Raw genomic sequence first — 22177 nt, 5'->3', positions numbered from 1 at the left:
CTCTCTCTCTCTTGCAGGACCACTTCTGGCTCCCCCCCCCCAGTTTATCTTTATATTTTTATTTACAGTTGTTAAATCACATAATTTGTAACATAGCATTTCTTATTTCTGGCTTTTTTGAACATCTGAGTGGAAAAACAATGGTGGTGGTTCTTTGGTGCTTCCTCTCAAAAGATGTTGAGTAGAGAGGGTTAATGAGAGAGCTTTTTAGGTTCTTCTGGGAAAGATTAAGCTGTCGCCTTTTGTCACTCTAATCAGAGGTGGGAATGGTTCCTGTTTTGATAAGAATTACTACTGTACTCTTGCCTTTACATCCTTTTTTGACATAAATGCGTTTATTTCAGCCCTGCCCACATTGAGTCGCTTCCTCCACACATCAAACAGCTACCATTTACTGTAGTTTCCTCCTCACTCATCCAGCCTTTAAGGTACGCACAAGCAGTCATGCCTGCAAGGGGTTTGTAAATTCTTTTATATCATTTTCTTTTCCTTTGTTTTTTCTATCTTTTGCTACATGTTTTATCCTCATCCATAATTTTCCCCCCAAACCTGCCCTCGACCTATACATGAGGTGAACTTATACATGAGTATACATGGTGCTTAATTATTACTTTAAATTTCACAGCCATGATAAAATATTTAGACTATCATCCTATACTCGCTTATTCGAGAGTAAGTTCCATTTTACACATTTTACTATGGTAACAAGCTTTTTAAAAGGGCATTATTTATAAAATAAATAAAATAAAACTTTTATTTATATCCCGCTTTTCTGTGACAAGACAATCAAAGCGGCTTAGAACACATTAAAATCCACATTTCTCTCTTGTATACTTAATTTTACTATGGTAACAAGCTTTTTAAAAGGGCGTTATTTATCTCTTGTATACTTAATTGCTGCTATTCTCTGTGTGTGCACCTTCAAGTTGCCTGTTGACCCCATGAATTTCATAGAGATTTCTTAGGCAAAGAATACTCAGAGGTAGTTTTACCAGTTCCTTCATCTGAAATACAACCTACAGCACCTGATATGTAGTCAGTCTCCCATCCAAGTACTAACCACAGCTGTCTTTGACCCTGCTTAGCTTCCAAGATCAGACAGGATCTGGTGCCTTTGGGGTATTTAAGCCACTGTTCCATTTAGGCCTCCCTAATTTTAGAATAAAAATTTGAATTTTTTCCTAAAAAACCCAAATTAAATCCTGAAACAATGCTGAATTTCGAGATGTACAAAACCTTTGCTCCAGAAAGGATTAGCTTCTTGGCTTGTACCACTTACCTGGACTCAGTTCTGTCTTTGTCAAGTAGCAACATTGCTAGAAAGAAAAGAAGAAAAGGTGTTTATGAACAATATTTATGCCAAATGCCTCCCTAATTAGCTGTCAGCCAAGAAGCATATAATAAGCAAAATAACTTGATTTTGATGATAGAGAGTTAAGGTGGATCTCATTCCCACCATCAGCCATTTTGAGTTCTGGTCTGTTACTGTTGTTTATAGCCCTTCAGTAACCTTCACTAACTTTTGCCAAGAAACCTACTGGCACTTAATATCTATTGGCACTTAATTTAGGGTGCACATCCAAGAATAGAGTTCAGTTTGTAAGCTAAATAGCAATTTCATCTGCTTCCCAAGTTGAGAAAGTTAATCTTTGTCTCAGTCTCATCACTGCCATAGGCCCATCTGGGACAGATATAGGAAAGGGAAGTTGAAGGCTTTTGCTGCTGGCATCCATAGGTTTTTTTGTGGGCTTTTCAGGCTATGAGGCCGTGTTCTATAAGAGTTTATTTCTGATGATTCACCAGCAGGGTGATCGACTGTCAGCTGGGAAACTCCCTCACCCTGAGTGGTTTTCATTTGCATTTGCTGAGTCTTGGTTTTGGTGTTCTTCAGGACTGGTAGCCAAACTTTGTTTAATTTAAGGGTTTCTTCTTTACTGTTGAAATTGCCCAGGTGTTTATGGATTCCAATGGCTTCCCTGTGCATTCTAATCTGATCGTTGTTGGCATGGCCCAGAATTTCAGTGTTTTCAAACAGCATTTTATGTCTAGGATGGTTTATAACATGTTTTGCTACTGCTTATTTTTCTGGCTAACCCAGTCTGCTGTGTCTCTCGTGTTCCTTGATTTGTGTTTGAACACTGCATTTGGTGGTCCCTATGTAGACTTGTCCACAGCTGTACAGCATGTGCTAAACTCCTGTGGCTGTGAGAAGGTCTCTCCTGTCCGTCACTGAGTGCAGCATTTGCTGGATTTTCTTGGTGGGTTTGTAGATTGTCTGGAGGTTGTGTTCCCTCACCAGTTTCTCTATTGTGTCTGTGACTCCTTTGATGTATGGTAAAAATACTTTCCCTTTGGGTGGCTGTTTGTCTTCACTCCTGTAGTCTGATGTCTGAGCTGTGGCTTTGGACATGTCTACACAGGGCCACCAAACACAGTGTTCAAACACGAATCAAGGAACACTAGAGATGCTGCAGACTGGGTCAGACAGAAAAATCAGAAGTAGCAGAACATGTTATAAACCATCCTGGGCATAAAATGCTATTTGAAAACACTGAAATTCTGGACCATGCCAACAACAATCAGGTTAAAATGGACAGGGAACACATTGAAATCCATAAACACCTGGACTCTGTAGTTGAACTCAAAACTTTGAAAGTATGAGATCTTACTGCTTTAGCAAGACAAAACTCATCATACAAAAGTTCCTGGATGCTACATCAGATTAACAACTTGAACCCTGTTTTGGCTCCATTAATTTGATATGACAGTAAGATGAGCAAAATGGGGGGAGGTAATGCAGTTATGGATTAATAAACTAGTGTTACAGATCTGTGACTGCTCCATGTTCAGTAAAACTACATAGTCACAATCGTGGCACTATTGCCATGATCATAAATATTCACAGCAGCCCACCTTAACAGTCAGCACCTACATCAAGCAAAGGATGTCTGTTCTGCTAGTGATCAGAGCACAAGGAAGAGGATGTTGCCAGCGCTCTCTGAGGAATTGCAATGGGGCTTTTGCTTCTGATTGTCACAGCCTCACTTGTTGGGATGGGGCTACAAACTTCCTCCTCTTGTGTCCTGATCGCCAACAGAACAAACCTCCAACTTGTTCCAGCAAGTTGGGCATCTGACAGCCCTCCAGGTGTCCTGAATCCTGGGTTTGGGGATTCAGCCCAGGAGATATTACTTCATTACACATTGATAACTAAGTAGTCAATGTAGAATATTATTGGACAATTCTCACCATGAGAGGAAAGGCTAAAAACCTGCCTTTTAGCCAATGGCAAACTTTTTTTAATACTGAATTCTTTGCTGTTTTGTTCATGGAGTGCCCTCAGGACCACACCAGCTCCTCTCTTGACACTGATATTGCACCTAATGTCAGAAAGGTCTATTTACTTCCCATTACATCTCTCATTCCTTACCTTCTGCTCCCAAGGTAAGATCATCTTCAAAGCTGGTTCTGTTGCTGAAGGATCCTGTAAAAGAAAAACACACCAACCCACAATCATCCCAATGATCTTGAAGAGTATATTCAAGGAAGATGAAACAAGATTGGATTAAGGTCAACAGACTAAGTGGCTTGCTCTATGAAATGTTATCAGGCATGTGGCATGATATAACCTTTGTTAGAGAGGCCTGGCTAAGGGTTATATAATTCCACAATAACACAGAGAAGTCAACAACACACATAGTACAGATTGTATAATCCAGGACTGCATCTGCTCTGCAGAAATAATCCAGTTTGACACCACTTTAACTGCCTTGGCTCCATGATATGGAATTCTGAGTATTGTAGTTTGTTGGGACACCAGCATTCTCTGAGAGAGAACGCTAAATGTATCACAAAACTACAATTCCCATCATTCCATAACACTGAGCCATGGACACTAAAGTGGTGTCAAGATGGTTTATTTCTGCAGTGGTGATGCAGCCAAGGTTGTTTTATTTCTTGGTGTGGGCACCAAATTTTCTTGTTTTAGCATATCAAGTAGATATGAAGCATGGAACAAACTGGGTGGTGGGGAAACAAAAAAGAAGTGTGTTTTGTATGTCTCATGGCTACTGAAATGACAGGAGGGCTCATAGTCCAGACTCGACAGGGGTCTAGGGGGGTCTAATCTTCACATTTTTTTATGAGTTTTGGGAATATCGTAGAAATGTAGCAGCAGGGGGTCCACCGAAACCTGTAAAATTTTGAAAGTGGTCTATGAAGAAAAAAAGTTTGGGAACCTCTGGTCCAGAGGAAAAAAAATACTAAGATGCACTACTGTTTAAGTTAATAGGCTGCTTGATTTGCAGGCAATGGCCAGTGAAATCTCATGAATCAGAGGAGGGGCTGGTGAATAAGACTTCCAGTACCAGGGTCATTGCCCTGAACAGTTACTTTCCTTCTTCCCAGATGATAAGCAGAAGCTCTGTAAGTTCTGCAAACAGGAGACATCATGAAAATTTGCTCTATTTGATTATATATTCAGGTTGCAGGGTTCATTTTTTAAAAAACAGAATGTAGATTATAATAAAATATAAAACTATGTGAAATAGTTTTAGTATTTAGTGCACATAGCCCTGATACTATATTTGGCCAGACTTTTTGTGAGGAAGGAAGGAGCCTTACACTGTTCCAGCAAGTTGGGCATCTGACAGCCCTCCAGGTGTTTTGAATAGCAAATCTCATTAGTCCAAGCCAATACAGCCAGTGGTGAGGATTGCTTTGAATTCCAGCCCAACAACATCCAGAGGGCCCCATGAATGACAACCCAGGAATATTCAAGCCCATCTCTCTCTCTTTATTCTCAGAAAGACAGACACAGTAAAATCCAAGGAGCACAACACTCAGCCTATTAGCCACATACATTTCTGTCTATCTCCCTGCACCTCATTTTCTGCTAAAGTTGCCATTGTATGTCAACAGTGCAATGTTAACAACCAACACACACATATACAAACAAAACATGTTCATTTTAAAACATGGGCTCAGGGAATGCTCCATCATGTATCCTCCTTTGAAACTGAATTTCTGCAAGCTGCCCTGAAGTGCTGTAATTTGGCTTCAAGGCAAGATATACACTTCATTCATATTTTCTTTTACAGTGAAAGTGTTTTGCTCTGGTTGGCATCACACCACCAAAATCACCCCCGTGGCTTGGAGTATCCAATTCACTGATCCCCAGAGGTTACCCATCCCTGCAGCAAATAACAGAAGAGGTGGAAAACACTCACCACAGGCCAAAAGGGCAGGGATGCTCTCAGCCAAGGGCTCCACTGAAGAGCTGAAAGAAATGGAAAGTCACATCATTTACAATTACTTTATTGTAATTTAATTAAAGGTAATTCTACATAACCTACAACCACTTAGTTTCCAAATAGAGCCCCCCCCCCAGGCAAAATATAAAACAGAAGATTCAAGTAGATTAAAGTCAAAACACAATCTGACACCCAGGGAGACCTTTCTTAAAGCAAAATATGCCAGTGTTTAAGCTTCACACATTTTAGAGTGCATTTTCAGTGCTAATAAAATTACTCTTCTGGCCTTAGATGTATGATCTAACAACAAAGATCCCAGTCTATACCTTAAGAGGCCTCTCCCTCAGGCCTAAGGGCACACAATATGTTTCATAGGTAGTTACCTCAAGTTGAATGAGACCAAGGGTTCATCTAGCTCTGGCTCAATACTGTCAATTCTGACAGTAATGGCTTTCTTCAGGATTTCAGGCTGGATTGCCTTCCAGTCTTACCTAGAAATTCCTGTTTTACCTTTTATTTGACTATGCAAATGTCAATCAAATATGTCCATATAGCTTGATCGTAATTAGTTCCCAAAATCAGAAATGATCCAGTGTGTTCAAGGAGGACACTAGAACCCGGATCTTCCATAATCCAACACTCTTTTACTACTACACCACATTAACGTTCTCTTTATGATGATCACTGTGCACCACAAAGGTGAGTTTAACTCTTCCTTCCACCCATGATCATGACATATATTGTCTCTTCTGCACTATAAGTTTGGGGAAGACAGAAACTGTTGATGAAACTGTTCCAGGGCTGCCAACTGCCTTAATCTGGCCATTTGTATGCGCAAACTATTGTGGACTCTTCCATGGAAAGAGCAGGAAATTTCCAACAAATTTCTGCAGTGCTTAGGCAACTTGTTTGTCCATGAGGCAAAGGGACAACCAAATTGTAAGATGCATTTGATTACACATTATCTCCTGTTGTGTATAGGTTTCACTATGAGTTATACAATTGCACCCCCCAGTGGACATCCATGCAGATGCAGCGCATAAGTAAGATGACAGCTGAGTGTACAAACTCTGGAAATTTTACCTTTCAAAAACACATTTCCCTCGAAAACTGTCTTCCATTTAGATCCCACACATGTCAATAACTGGATGCCATTACGCAATGCACAATGCACGATGCACAAGCACAATGCAAAGTATAAGATCTACAATCACAATGCATAATCATAATGCAATGTATAAGATGCACAGCCACAATATACAATGTGTAACTTGAAAAGACAAGGCACAGGTGAACATGCTGTCTGAACAATTCTGCTTCCTCCACTATCAGCAGCATATGTCTGTTGTGCAATGGTGACTTTTTAACCTTGCATGAGTAGCATGAGTTATCATGCATGCATATGTCCCTAACTGAATTCTGTTCAATGTACCATATCCATAAACTTTTATACACAATAAAGCCTTTATTGGAATAATTAGAAGGCCAATTTTGTTCCACAATTTTGTCCCTAGTTCTGCAAGGTAAGTGCTTATTAGGACAAGTGGGAAATGGCTCAATGTTGCCTTTGGTCTCATTTCTGGCCAAATGAGCTTGCAAAAATGCCTGGAAGAGTTTCCAGGTCAGGCTTTGCACCTGGCTATGCTGAGATTAGGGATTTTATTTTGTTCTTGCTTGAAAGAATGAAAAATCACAGAAGTTTTCTGCCAGCTGGGTGAGGTGTTGAGAATATTTGGACATTTTTGACTACATTTTTCATTCAGAATTTGTTTGCACAATCTGTGTGTGTGTGTGTTTGTGTAAAATGCTACTTTATACAGAAAAACACTGTGTGGCGGGGGGACACTCATAATGGAAAAGACAAAAGGCTCTCATCTCTTTGCTTTTGCTGAATGATACAAAATATCATAGACTGCATCTACACTACAGAATTAATGCAGTTTGGCACACTTTAACTGTCATGGTCTTTGATAATATTCAATTGTTTTGGGAGATATTTATCCTCCTCTATCAGAGAGCTCTGGTGCCACATCTACAAATCCCAGGATTCCATAGGATTCAATCATGAGAGTAAAAGCAATTTCAAATTGCATTAGTTCTGTAGTATGGCAACAGCCATACTACCTGATAATTATGGGACGTCTCAATGTTTCAAAACACACTTCCTTGTTAAGGCTAAGAAACTGCAGTTTTGTTTTACAATATGTTTTGGGAATTGTATCACAAGGCCCCTTGATCATAAAAAAATATTGAAAGGGAAAATCACTTCATGGCAACTTTCTTCTCAAATGAAGCCATTTGACTCATGGTCCAGTGAGTCTGCTAAATAGATGGGGCTTAAATTCAGATCTTTGAGATCTAATTCCAACTCTGTCCATTTGGCATGATCTCTCATGTATTCTGTTTTGTTTCTTTAAAATCATCTTTAGTACTACTGATTTAGGGGGAGTTCTTTTGTTATTTTATATTTTGAAGGATATATTAATACATATTTTAAAGAAACTGCCCCCCCTTCTTCCTTCACTACATCTCCTTCCCAGTGAGCTGCAACATTACATGCAATCTACCAGGAATCAAACATTTTATCATATGTGTGAATGAGTTATATGGAAATATAATTTAATTCCTTGTCATTTCAAAAAATAACTCTTCTCTACAAAGGGAGCTCAGCATTTTCCCAAGATGTATTTACTCAGCAATGCATATAGAAACCAACTCTTAATTTCTGGAAATACAGATATTGATTTTTTTGGCTCAGTGTCACAATGACCCTTTCTAGACAGCTGTAGCCTTAAGCATTCCATTATCATCCAATCTATTAGGTTTACCTGTTACCACCTCTGAGACACAGGATTTCTCATAGGTAGACTCACCTGCATTCCTCCAGCCAGCTCTCAATCTTATCAGATGAAATCCCTGTTTGAAAGATACAGAAAAAGAAGAAGCATCTTTTATTTGTGTGGCTTTCCATCCATCCTTTCATGAAATTTCTAACTATGGGAGACAGATGAGCACAATCACGTATAAGCTTGTCCACAAGATAATTTGGGGGGGGAGATGAAGGCATCTTTTTTCCAAACTGGTACTCTCCAGATCTTTTGAACTACACCTCCCATGGTCCAGCTTGGCAAGTATCAAGATGGTGTTAACTGGTGGGAACTGTAGTCCAAAGCACTGAAAGGGCACTCAAGTAAGGGAAGGTTGGGGTAAGGGATACTTATTGGTCGTGGCATCACTAGCTAGGGCCTAGATGGCTGCCAACAAGGGTATCTGCCCCACCCTTCCTGCTAACTTGAACCTGCCCCCTCTCCCCAACCTCCCAGCTGCCTGCTACCTAAATAGGGTTGCCAGCTGATGACAGACTCCCTTGCCTCTCGTCCATACCCAGCCACTGCATTACCCTGGCCGGACAAGTGAAGCAGTGGGAAAAGACAGAAGGGATGTGTTAGTTCACCCCTCCTGCTGCTCCATCGCCAAGCTTCCTCTCCAGGGAGGCAGCCTAGTAATGGAGAAGTCAGGAAGGGTGCACACTCATCCCTCTTCTCCTTTGTCACCAGGCTTCCTCTCAATGAATAAAGTCTGGCAACAGAGCAGCCAGGAAGGATATGCATTCACCTCTCTTGCACTGAAGGAGGAGTAGAGCTAAACCAGGGAGCTAATTGCACCATTTTAAAAAGTGACTTACAAGCACAATTTGGCCTTTATTTAGAAAGAGATGTGGATTCTGGAACCTCAGACAGAATGAGAGGGAGGGAAGTGATAAGCATTGTCAACACTGTGTGTGTGTGTGAGAGAGAGAGAGAGTGAGAGTGAGAGAGAGAGGGGGGGTCCTTTAACATGCTTTGGCAGCCATTTTTCAAAGTGGAAAGCTCCCGACATTGAAAATTGGCTGCCAAAGTGCATTAAGAAACTCGGGCTGCAGTCGGGCTGTACTCAGATGGCAGATTTGGAGAGAAAAGCCATGTAATAGAACCAGGGTGCAGCCCAAATTAGAATTCAATTTGGGAGCAGTAAGTCGCTTTTTAAAGTGGTGCGATAAGCTCCTAGGTGTCACCTCTTCTCTGGAGTGTCACACAGTGTGGTCTGCACCCCCACACACACACACACACATACACAGCCCAATACTGCCACTGCTTATCACTTCCCTCCCTCTTATTCTGTCTGAGGTTCCAGAATCTCTTTCTAAGTAAAGGCCAAATTGTGCTTGTTATTCGGAGCTGAAAGAAGTTCCCATAGACAAGAAGGAGAGTTTATGAACAGCAGGCATAGGGAAGTGATTTAGTGGTGGGAGGGAAAGAAGTTAAAGCTCCTTCTCCCACCCACTATGACTCCCCTGCACTTCCCTGTACAAGTGATCTGTGAAAGTCCAGGCACCATTGCAGGCTCACACTACGTGACAATTGGCCTGTTATCTTTGGCCCTGAAACAGGAAAAGTGACTTCCCACAAGACAGAAGAGAGCCTTTGGTCTACCACTCTCAGCCTCCGTGGACTGTCTACAAAAACCTCTCCTTCCACCCTCACACAGAACCAAGAGTAGTGGACAAATTTTAGTCAAATTAGTCAAATTTAGAAATTAAGAAATTAATTGAAGACTCCTACTTGGGACTGCTTTTTGCCTCTCCTCAAGAACGCGTCAAAACAACCCATGCCAGCTTGTCATACAACAAGGATTAAAGCCTAGGGGGAATGCCCCTGTGTTGGTCGCTGGCATGCAAAATGCTGTGTGTGTGTGTGAGAGAGAGAGAGAGAGAGAGAAGGCAACCTCCAGAGCTGAAAGAGTGAGTGGGAGAAAGGTGCCGCTACAACTGGGCTTGGAAGGGCAGGTCCTAGGCCTCCAGCCAAAGGGGCCACTTTCTGCTTCATCCTGGGATGAATAAACAGGTGGTGGTATGCATGCTTGGGAGGGGAAACTGTCTCAGTTTGGCAGGGACATTCCTATCTAATCCTCTGTTGTCCTTCTTTTTCAGTTACATTTAAAATATCCTGGTCTCTCTCTCTCTTCTTTCCACTTTCCCCATTTCCCCTCCAGCATACATCCATTGCTGCAGACTGAGCTCAAACTGCAACAATAGTTTGCAGTCAGTTAACTCAGCAAGAGAGAGAAAAGAGGAGGGAGTGTAATCTGGCCCTTCCCGGGGAGGCTCAGGCAAAAGCAAACTCCTGCAGCCTCTCTTGACTCTAATTACTAACTGTTGCCCACTTGATCCCACACTGACGTTGCATGGCCACAGTGTTCCAGTTTTCATCCATGAAATGTTGGAGATTATGAGATAAGGCGTAAGCCACCTCCCACCCACTCCCACCCCACATTTTCCAGGGAATAACAGAACAAGATGCTGAGCTCTTCCTCCATCCATGTTTTCATTCCCTTTTTCTAAAAAACAAAACCTTTATCTGTCTCTCAGTTTTTCTCCCTGGACTGGCCAAAGACATTTTGCTCCCATGGAGAGGAGGACAAAACAATACCCTTCCTGTTCTTTGTTGTGTGCTTTCCAAGTTGGTTCTGATTTATGGTGACCCTAAGACTACCCTAACATGGGAGGGTTTTTTTGGCAAGATTTGTTCAGAGGAGGTTTGCTGTTGTCCTCCTTTGAGTAGAGAAGAAGGAGGAGAGTGAGGAAGCTCACTGGATCATGGCCTCTAGTGGGGCCTATCCTGAGCCACCGCTTTTTCTACTTCCACTCTTCCAATTACTGCCCTGAGAATAAACATTTCTGTGTTATTCTGTGTCTGAGAGAGTAAATCAGTATGTGTCTGAGTGAAAGAAAGTATGAATCTGCTGAATCTGTACTGCAAAAATAATGCAGCCTGATGCCACATTAACTGCCATGGCTCAGTGCTATGGAATTCTGGTAGTTGTAGTTGTGTGAGATGTTTAGCCTTCTCTGTCAAAGCGCTCTAGAGCAACAACAAACTACAGGTCCCAGAATTCCATAGGATGATAGTTAAAATGGTGTTAAACTGTGTTGTTTGCAGTGCAGATTCAGCCTGGGCGTGTACATATCTGTGTGCATTGGTGCATGTAAATGTGGCTGTGTGTGAAACAGTATATGTAAAATTTACACATGAGTTAAGTATTGAATTTATTTCAATAAAGCTGTACTAATTTGAACAATCTTATTTCCTTACAAAATGTTAAAACAGGAATATACATGAATGTGTGAGCAAAAATATACACACAAACCAAACAAAATATTTTGATTCCCATAGGCAGTCGCAAGGGTAAAAAGTTAGAGAACCACTGCCCTAAACAACATCAACAAGAAATGTTATGTTGAAAAGTGAAGAAAGTTTCTCCCCTCACCCAGAAAAGGCTTCTGTTTTTTTGCTGTGCTTAGTTATGTAATGTGAACCAAGTATTATTTCACACATAGCACTATCTTCCTCCCATTCCTTTTCCTGCAGTTGTAGTAGACAAAGCAAAAGTGTAAAAGATTTAAAAAAGAAAGCCACGTGGGTGGTGGAAAGAACAAAATGACTCAAGAAGAGAAGGTATGCGTGACTAAATAGATGGGGTGAGTTCCTTGTTCAGTGGCAGAGCAGAACTTGGAAAAGTTACTTTGAGACTACAATTACTGTTCAGTGGCAGGTCAGAGCTTAGAACAGTGACTTTGGGGACTACAATTGGCTGGTGACTACTGGAAGTTGTAACCCACTAGATGTTGGTGAATTGCAAATACTGTATTGTCTGCCCCAGCTAGCATAGCCCATACTGAAGGATGATGAGAGTTGCAGTTCAACAACATCTGAAGGATTGCATGCTCCCACCTTCCCCAGCCCTGGACAAGGAATAAAAATGCCTCTGTTTAGGAATTTCACTCCAGAAGAAATAATGCGGGAACTGATGAGTACTAGACACAGTCAGCTTCTGAACTGAATTTTTAGAAAAGTCTCCTTCCTGCAAACTGAACTCTGATGAAGAAGCATCCATCTGAATTTATTACAGTGGGTATGCTTCCATTGTGTCCCCCACTGTGATAAGAACATTGTGTCTTTTTCCATATCCTTAAAGGCAGGTGATCACAGACTCTTCTGCACATGCAGGGCCAACTGTGTTCCATCCCTGGTGTAGGCCATGGTGATCACACAACTTGCATAAATCTTTCCCCTTCCAAAATATGTCAGGTGGGGTGGGCAAGGCTTAAAAGGCTATTTGCAATTCATAGGCTTTTACAGTAATGAAGGCATAACTAAAATTCATTGCAACTGTAACATAAGGATAACCTCAATCCTTTTGCAGTGCAACCATTATAGGCCCGGTATAGACTGGTGCTATGCACTGGCTTGGGGCTGAAATTAGGGCTCAGGAGAGTGAACATCCGCATGCTCCCGAGCCCTACCATGCTGTCCAGGCACCATCTTAGCACGCATACGCATCCAAACGGTCCGCGTGCCAATGATGCACCTCATGAGCTGCGTACAAACAGCACAGCACACGAGGGGCATCATCATGGTGTGCGAGTGCATCAATGCCACCTGTTCTGTCATGATTCTTTTTCTGCCGCGCAGAGGCCACGCCATGCGGTTGCCATGGCCTGCACCTCACCGCCCCTTTCTGCCCATCTGTCAAGCCCCTTAGCTAACTTTTATATTTTCAGAGTGTATAGCTTCACTACTTAGTGGTATTTTACACCACTTGTTATTGTTGTTATGTGCCTTCAAGTTGTTTCTGACTTATGGCAAACCTAACCCAAACCTACCAGTGCTGCAACCATTACACCGTGCTGGCTCATTAGCTAGCAACTTATAGCATTCCAATTTTTGTATGTAGCCATAAGTGTGAAAGTAGACAATAATTTTAGCATGTTTTCAGAAGAGATGTTTCCTCAAGTGATTAAAGATGTCTGTCTGTCACAGGAGGTGATTTTCCTCAATGGTATATTTTAAATTCATCATCCTCTATTTTGTGATTAGTTGACATACGGTAAACACAGGTTTAATTTGCATGTCTGATTGCTGAGCCATGCATGGGTAGGGAGAGACTTTTGTTACAGAGAATACATATTCTCCTAAACAACTCATTTGATCCCAGAAATACCCATCTGAATTATTTTAATAGTGAGAAAGTAGAAGGTTACTTGGAGTTATTTTGAGGACTACAATTGACTGGTAACTTATACATCTATAATTTAACTCGGTACTCTGGAGGGTAAATGTTCACTTTTTACAAGTATTTTTCTGAGTTCTGAGAGACAATATATTAAGAAAGACAGCAGGTAAGTAGAAATCCATGTTAGCATGCAGTTGTCCCACCTTGCAGGAAACCATGCTCCAAAAATGAGGCCTGTGGATCAAATGTGTCCTGTGGAGCATCAGGAATCTCCTCTTCAACAGCTGGCCATGTGTATCCCTGCTTGGCCCATGCCTTCCGCCTCTCCCAAGAAGACTGGCCCAGCCATGAAGTGACTTGGTCCATCACTCACGAGAACCTGCAGAGAAACAAAATACTAGGGAACTGAGATCCCTCGAGATGCTTGATTTGGAACTCAACAACTTTTCTCTTTCAGGTGGGTGATGACTCCATTAATTTCATAAAGTTTTCTTAGGCAAAGAATACTCAGAGTTGATTTTCCCATTCCTTCCTCTGAAATATACCCTATAGCACCTGGTATCCATTGAAGGTCTCCCATCCAAGTACTAACCAGAACTGAACCTGCTTACCTTCCAAGATCACTTTACTAGGCTTCTACTATCTGGATAACTATTGTTACCCAACTTGCTAGGGTCCGGGGAGTACCTCCACAAATGACTATGATTTTAGGGGAATTTGGTACTTAGCTCAAAGGACAAATTTAGGCCTGTTACAGACTGCCAAAATAAAGCTGCTTCGGGTCTCTTTGGAGGTATGCTGTTTAAATGATGCATGCATCCTAAGAATCCGGAAGCTGCACGAAAGCTGCACTCCAGTCCTTGGGAGCGGAGTGTGGCTTTGGCACGACCTCTGGACTCTTAGGACCCATGCATCATTTAAATGGCATACCTTCAAAGAGACCCGAAGCAGCTTTATTTTGGTAGTCTGTAACAGGCCATAGTTCAGTCAGGGTAACAACGATCTCAGGATACAGGCCAGCTATACCAGGTCTGCAGTCACACAGAACTCCAGAGGCGTTTTAAATAAGTTTTATACTTTATGAAGGGGGATAAGTGAAATGCACATGCTCACACATGCATTCATGCACATGCACAAGAGCTAGGAAACAAAGGTGGTAGCGGTGAACAGATGTAAGGCTTTGCTAATAGTGATATTTTACCTAGACAGCTCTTGTTTCCAATTGAAGAGGGTCCAGAATGGAGAGAGAACTCAATAGTTCCAACTGCAAGTGAGGGTGGCGAGTGTACTGAGGTGCTTAGCCAAGTAAATTGACAGTGTCTGTCTGCCACTGAACTAAAGCCAAAGACTTGCTAGTTGTATATATAACCCAGATTGTGTCTTGAGGGCAGAAACCAAGGGTTTGCAAAAGTTAAAATGGTTCTCAAGTAGGGAAAGAATGGTCCAAAACTGGACTGAATGTATGAGTGATTGGTGTGAATACCTCAGACAAAGGGGACTGACACTAGCCATAATCCCTTCACCCTCTCCAGGCACAAAAACACTGTGCTGGCAAATCTGATGATCTCATCAATGTGGGTGCCTTTCTAGACCCTGGCTAGCTCTACCCAGGTTTGCCATGTGCACACAGGTCAGGCGTCCACAGTGGGGTCAAATCCAGGTCATCCACCCCAATTGTATTGATGTAATATCAAATAGGGAGGGGTGAACAGGAGGTTAAACCAAGTTGTTGTTTTGTTTGTTATACTTCTTGTCCTGAATTAAAATTGGAGGCAGAATTTATTTGACACACACACACAAAAGATGAAGGCATGTTTGATGGTCTTTTTTTAAAGGAGGTGTATTGGAAAGGAGCCAGAAAATAATTGTTATATGAAGTTAATGCTGAGTGTGCTTCATTTCTACTAAATCATGAGAACCTACAGAGTTCACCCAAATTTGACCAGGTTTGGTACAGCTTGAGTAATTAGGGAGGACTACTTGTCTTCAGTTGGTATAAACATTTACACCTGGGGAGATGTCCAAGGGCAACTGATAAGTCGAAGGCTTTCATGGCCGGCATCCATAGTTTTTGGTGGGTATTTCAGGCTATGTGGTCATGTTCTAGAAGAGTTTCTTCCTGATGTTTCACCAGCATCTGTGGCTGGCATCTTCAGATGCTGGCGAAACATCAGGAAGAAACTCTTATAGAACATGGCCACATAGCCCCCAAAAACCACAAAAAACTATGCAGCTGATAAAAATTGGGAGTGTGACCCTCAAATACAAGTATGATGGATGACCTGTCATAAGGTCTAGACACAGGGTGCACTAATCAGGACAGAAGTGTAAAACCAGACTGTCCAACTGCTTTGCCTGTATCTTTGCCAAATATCCTTTTTCTGTGCAAGTTGGCAATAAACCTTTCCTACAGGTGTGGTAATTGTTCTTGATCCTAAAATAACCTCTTGCCTTTGCAAACCAGGAGGTTGCTGGTTAATAACCAGCTAATAGCAGTGGCTCCATCTGAACATGGAAGTTAAGCAGGAGTCAGCCCTGGTTAGTACTTGGTTGTACAAATACCAAGTGCTGTAAGGAATTCTTCAGAGGAAGAAATGGGCAAAACCCACATTTGAATAGTTCTTGTTTAAGAAAACCCTATAAACAAGCTTCATTTATATACCGCTTCATACTGCCTAAGCAGTGTCTAAGCGGTTTACAACTGTAAGCTAATTTGCCCCCAACAGTCTGGGTACTCATTTTAGTGACCTCGGAAGGATGCAAGCCTGAGTCGAGCTTGAGCCCTTTTGCTGGTCTTGAACTTGCAACCTTGTGGTTTTGAGTGAGTGGCTGCAGTACAAGCATTTAACCACTGCGCCACCATGGGGTCACTATAAGTCAATAGGTAATTTGAAGACAGATACAACCACAATGGGAAGATAGGAGATTGCTAGAGACTTCTTTCTGTGTTTTCAATGCAAGTATTCCTAATAGCTTTGCTGCTGCTGCTGCTGCTGCTGCTGCTGCTGCTGCTGCTGCTGCTGCTGTGTGCCTTCAAGCCAACTCTGATTTATGATGAGCCATTCACAGGGTTTCTTGACAGGATTTGTGCAGAGGAATTTTGCCATTGCCTTCCTCTGAGGCTAAGAGAGTATGAATTACTTTAGGTCACCCAATGGATTTCCATGACAGAGCAGGGTTTGAACTCGGACTGGGATTGGGGCTCCTAGAGTCCCAGACCCAGTCCACAATATTAAAACACCTACACCATACAGAAATTTGCTCCCATCTTAGGAGAAGGGAGAGAGCTTGGAAAGGCAATTTTTTCCAAGTTGTGTGATGGCAAGGAAGTATGTGAGAGAAATAGAAAGAGGGATTGAGAGAGGGATCAGTTTGGACTTTAGAAAAAGCCGAGAGAGGGGTGTATTTACTGAAGGCATCTTGGTAGGCCTTTAAGAAGGCACTCAAAATAGATCTCTTCCAGAAGTCTTATCCATCAGATTCTATATAAAAGCTGATCATAATATCCCATCCTCGACTGTGATCACTGACTACTGATAAATTGATTTTAAAGTACTAATAGGAATTGGTAAACTCAATATTAGTGTTTTATTGATTGTATTAATATTCTGTACTATTTGTATTACCTTGTATTATTTTATTGTTGTAATCCCTCCTTGATCTTTGGAGAGGCGGGAAAAATATATAAGCTCCTATTATTATTATTATTATTATTATTATTATTATTATTATTATTAGTGTAGACAATGGTGCCATCAGGGTAGCACTTTGGGACAGATGCCCAGCTTCCCTATCAGCAGAATGTGAGAGTCCCCAAACATAACAGAGTTGGCATTGTTGTTGGTGTGTGCATTCAAGTTGTTTCTCACTTATGGTGACCTTAAGGCAAACATGTCATGGGGTTTCCTTGACAAGATTTGTTCAGATTTGATTTGACATCTTCTTCCTCCAAGGCTGAGAAAGTGTGACTTGTCCAAGGTCACCCGGTGGGTTTGCAAGGCTAAGTGAGGATTTGAACCCTCTTCTCCAGAGCCATCGTTCAAAACCCAAACCCACTACTCCATGCTGGCTTGATACATTTCAAAATGAAGCAATACACATTAGAATCTAAGGAACAAAGGAACCCAGAGAAACTCCAGAAACAATCAACCTTAGCCAACATAGCCAATAAGAAGGATAGGCATTGTAGTCCCTCTGTCCAATTGAAGAAGGCTGAGTTAGGCTTTAGAGACTTTTATCAGTATCTAGGCATCTAGCCTCAATCTGGAGCCAGTGTGGCATAGTGGCTTGAGTGTTGCACTACAACTCTGGAGATCAGGGTTCAGTTCCCCACTTGAGCATAAAAAAACCACTAGGTAACCTTGGGCAAGTCACACTCTCACCCTCAGAGGAAGGCAATGGGAAACCTCCTCTGAACAAGTCTTGCCAATAAACCCCATAATAGGTTCGCCTTAGGCCACCAGAAGTCAGAAACTACCTCAAGGCACACAACATACACAGGATCACTGCTTAAATGAAGGTGCTTTTCCTGGTTTTCAGCCTTGGTTTGTTTCTGATTCAGGTGCCAGGTTCAGACATTGTATGTAAACTAATGAGATCTGTCAGGGAAAGAGGCAAGCATTGCTATTACAAGTACCACTTGAGGCTTTGAGAGCCTTGTTTCCTCTTTGTGGTTTGAGTCAACATCAGCAGGCAGATGATAAAGCATGCAAAGAGACCAAAGGGAAGGGTGAAATGTCATGTTCTCCTTAAAACTAAAGGAGATGTACCATTTGTCACACAATTTGGCTGAAACTGTGCTTGACTTTTTAAAAAACAAAATTAATTCATACTGCAGAGGAGAGGAAGATAGATGGTATGGGGTTTTTTGCCCCATCCAATCAAACCTTCCCCGTTATGCATAGTCCTGACATGCTGTTTGAATTGAGTGGGAAATAATCAGTTTTGGGCCTCTATAATAGACAGATTGGTAAGAAGAGTTTAGCAGCCTGAGCTTTCAAACCTTTGTTAAGAGCAAAGCTGGAGAAACTTACTTGTTTTGGACTATAACCACCAGAATCCCCATGCCAGCATGATCACATTTCTCTACAGCAGGTTAGGGATCATGTGATATCCCAGCTATGGCTGGACTGTAATGCCCAGCTTTCCTCACCAATTCCTAGGCTGCTAAGGCTGCTGGGGGTTGTAAGTGACATCTTGAAAGTTAACATGATTCCCCCTCCTCTGGTCTACAGTGATCTTCTTAACTGCTTCGTCCGTTAATGGCTTAACCCTATGTTCTCAATAGCTGCCTGCTGATAGCAGAAATTTAGCAGATAAAAATTCTTCCTGGCATGGTGACAAACTATGTGTAATGGAGACCAACTGCTTTAATGTGTGTCTATGTGTGGACAAGAGTGCTACTGCTTAAAAATACAGAGGCAATGAGTAAAAGAGAGGCAGTGTGGTGTATGGTTTGGGTATTGGACTATGACTGGGAGAATAGGGTTCAAATCTTCACTCAGACATGGAAACTGTTTGGGTGATCTTGGGCAAGTCACACTCTCTCAGCCTTTGATGAAGGCAACTCCCTCTGAACAAATTCTGCCAATAAAACTCCATGACAGGGTCACCTTGAGGGCATGCAACAAGAAGCAAAAGGGGCAATCTTATTTTGGTAGGTGTACAAATGGCTGGTTGTTAGCATACTTGACACAGAGCTTGGTTCAAGGCACCCTTTGCCAGCCTGGCATCCTCCAGAAGTGTTTAACTATAAATCCTATCACTCTTGTCAGTATGGCCATGCTGGCTGTGGTGATGGGAGCTGTAGCCCAATACATCTGGAGGTCACCAGAACAGAGAAGACTGATCTATAAGCATATGAACCCCACTGAAGCTTCTTTATAGGGATGAAAGACACTAAAAATATATCTAAAATTCTACAGCTGAGGAAAAGGAGGATATAAATAAAAATAAATTATAGTCAAAATCTTACCTCTGCATAATGTAAATCTACACTCATCTAAGCCCCTTTCACATTAGAGTTATTGCACTATGGTTCCACTTTAACTGCCTTAATTCCATTCTATGGAATACTGGGATTTGTAGTTTCATTAGATGTTTAGACTTTTCAACCAGAGAGCTCTAGTGCCTCACCAAACTACTAATCCCAGGATTCTGTCAGATGAGGCCAATTCAGTTTACCAATGCCATGCAAATAATTGCAAATGTGCTTCCAGTGAAATAAGGTGTACAGTAAAATAAGGTGTACCTGAAATAAGGTGTACATGACAAATTGTTATGCCCAATCCAAGGATGCACAACTTCATGTGTAACAGTTGCCCTTGTAAAATTCCACTTGTGTAACTGTGAACTGAATACAGACATTATGCCATGGCCAAAAAGGTGTACCCAGAAGCATAAGCTAATAGATGTATGTGTAAAACACCAGTCACCGTTTATTCAAATCAGCCCTAAGATACTGTCTTGCAGGACTTGGCCCAAATCTTACATTGCAAAAGAACCCAAGAGCTGCTAGAGCAGAGACTGGTGCTGTGTTGATTGACATTGGTTGAAATCAATGGAGTAGAATTACATGAGAAACTTCATTGCCTATGGAACAGACCCAGTGTAGTTCAGCTACACCAGCTGTTCCACTAGTCCAGTAACCCAGAATCACAAAGTTGGAAGGGGCTTCATGGGCCATTAATTCCAACCCTTGGCTTAGTGAAAGATCTCGAGCTAAAGCAAACCCAACAGTCTCTTTTTAAAGGCATCCAGAGACAGAGACCCTACCATTTCCCTGAGGCCGCATCTGCACTGCAGAATTAATTCAGTTTGACACCACTTTAACTTTCATGGCTCCAACCTATGGAATCCTGGGATTTGCAGTGTGTTGTGGCACCAGAACTCTCTGACAGAGAAAGCTAAATATCTCACAAAACTACAAATTCCAGAATCCCATAGCACTGAGCCATGGCAGTTAAAGCAGCATCAAACTGCATTATTTCTGCAGTGTACATGAACCTTAACACAGCTACTGCTTTGAAAACTTTCATCCAAAAGGACACCAAATTAAGGCTGCAATGTTTCCCCTTGTAATTTGTCACCATGCTGACAAGTGGTGGGAGTGTAACAGTACCATCTAGGTTTCTGTCACATTATTCATCCATCATTAAAGATATGAATGATTGTAAATAGTGGCTGTGACTCACCTGAAATCCCAAACAAATTGCAGGAAAAGACATTTTAATATACGAAGGCATTCCCCCATGAAAGCTAGAAAGCAAAGGGAAGCAGGGTTAGAGACACCCATATGCTTTCCTTCTTCAGCTCATTCCACTGAGTTTACCTTGGTTTGCACTTCTCAGTCCAGGAGTAGACAGAAAGTTGATCAGAATCCTATTGATAGATACCTGGATGATTTGTAGTGGTTGGACTCTGACTCTGGAGAGTTTAAATCCCAGCTTAGCCATGTAAACCTACTGGGTGACCTTGAGCAAGTCTCACTCTTGATGGCAATAGCAAACCCCCTCTGATGAAATTTGCCAAGAAAAACCCTAAGGTTCACCTTAGAGTCACCACAAGTCAGAGACAACTTGAAGGCACATAGCAACAACAACGACAACAAAGATTTTTCTGACTTCCAACTGTCAGGAAAAAAAATCCACCCACGTACTCATCTGAAACAAAACAAAATTTGCTGGAAAAAGAATAACAGGTGGCGAGGGAGTGGATTTGAGTTTGGAAGGATTTGTAACCTTGGTTCTGGTACTGAGCACAAATTCTTGTGGTTAAGCATGTGCTCAGAAGTACTTTGTTCCTTAATTCTCAGCATGATATATGCCAGTATTTTGTATCTGGTTTTGCTTGGTAGATCTTGGTTCTATTTTTAAAAAGCTCTCACACACCCCCATAAAGAGACCCCACCAACCTGCAGCCTGCTCATCCCTTCCCCAGTTCCACCCACTTCTGCCCCAGAGCTGCTGCCTTCTCACTGTCCTCTAGACATGAATCCACACCTCCTCCACACATCACTAACTGAGCTATCAAGTTAAGCAGACCCCTACACACACAAACACTAACAGTCAAAGGTGCCTAAGATATACAAGTCTTGACTTTTTGGGTATAGCTACTTACCTAATTCTTGGAATTTTTGCATACAGGGTCCTAGGAAGACCCACCTGCAGAGTTGACATCCCTGTATGAAGCAGACCCATCCATCCTGGCAACTCAACAGGACACTAGCCAGCAGCACCCTGGCCAAACCCTCCCCACCCCCTTCCTAGCCTCACCATATCTGCGTCAGCAGAGAATGGAGGAAGCTGGTCTGTTTTCAAGAGGAAACTTTCGTATTCAGTGGAACTTTTTTTCTTCTTTCCTTTTCTTGTCAAAGCTTCAAACAGTGGCCCACATCCGGTGCTCACCCACCCCAGTAAAGGAAAGCTTAATGAGGTGTTGAGTGATGGCAGTCAGGGAAAGGTCCCCATGTATTGGTTTCTCTGCCTGGCACTCTCTCCTTCTCCTTCTTCTTTTTAAATAGAAGCTTTTTTCTATACATTTTCTAGCTCTTGCTAAATGCTTTTTTCTTGAAAGGTGCATAGCTCTGAGCATGCAGAAAAAATCCAGGTTTATTCCCCAGAATTTCCAGACAGGGCTGAAAGAACCAGAAGTCCAAGGAAAGGGATAGGGAATAGATGGTCCACCAGGTGCAACCCCAACATTGCTCACCATTGAAGTAACTAGGGACCTTATCGCACTCAGAATTTTAAATGTTCTGGGGACTGGAAGGAGGACGCTCATGTGCGTGCGCGTTCAGCAGAAAATGGAGTTTACCGCACACAGAAGACATCCTCCAAGAGGCCCGTTCCATCCCTGGCGCGCACCCGTCGCAT

General features: G+C 42.1%; 1 protein-coding gene across 4 annotated transcripts in view; it reads right to left on the bottom strand.

Annotated features, from left to right (window-relative positions):
* Window positions 1–21557, bottom strand: part of TESPA1 (thymocyte expressed, positive selection associated 1) — a 28356-nt gene extending 6799 nt beyond the window's left edge. For 2 of the 4 annotated variants that reach the window (XM_042448033.1, XM_042448035.1), the window contains exons 1-7: window positions 21423–21529; window positions 20498–20561; window positions 13508–13683; window positions 8126–8168; window positions 5229–5278; window positions 3431–3484; window positions 1280–1316 (exon numbers count right to left, since the gene is read on the bottom strand). In XM_042448033.1, coding sequence (XP_042303967.1) covers window positions 1280–1316; window positions 3431–3484; window positions 5229–5278; window positions 8126–8168; window positions 13508–13670 — 347 coding nt within the window. In that variant the 5' untranslated portion in view covers window positions 13671–13683; window positions 20498–20561; window positions 21423–21529. Of the gene's footprint in view, window positions 1–1279; window positions 1317–3430; window positions 3485–5228; window positions 5279–8125; window positions 8169–13507; window positions 13684–20497; window positions 20562–21422 lie in introns of all 4 variants that reach the window. The other 2 variants (XM_042448034.1, XM_042448032.1) reach the window with 2 other exon arrangements.
* Window positions 21558–22177: the final 620 nt, after the last annotated feature.

This window comes from Sceloporus undulatus, chromosome 2 (genome assembly GCF_019175285.1).
Source record: "Sceloporus undulatus isolate JIND9_A2432 ecotype Alabama chromosome 2, SceUnd_v1.1, whole genome shotgun sequence".
Classification (NCBI taxonomy): domain Eukaryota; kingdom Metazoa; phylum Chordata; class Lepidosauria; order Squamata; family Phrynosomatidae; genus Sceloporus; species Sceloporus undulatus.
This window is presented reverse-complemented; position numbering and strand designations above follow the sequence as displayed.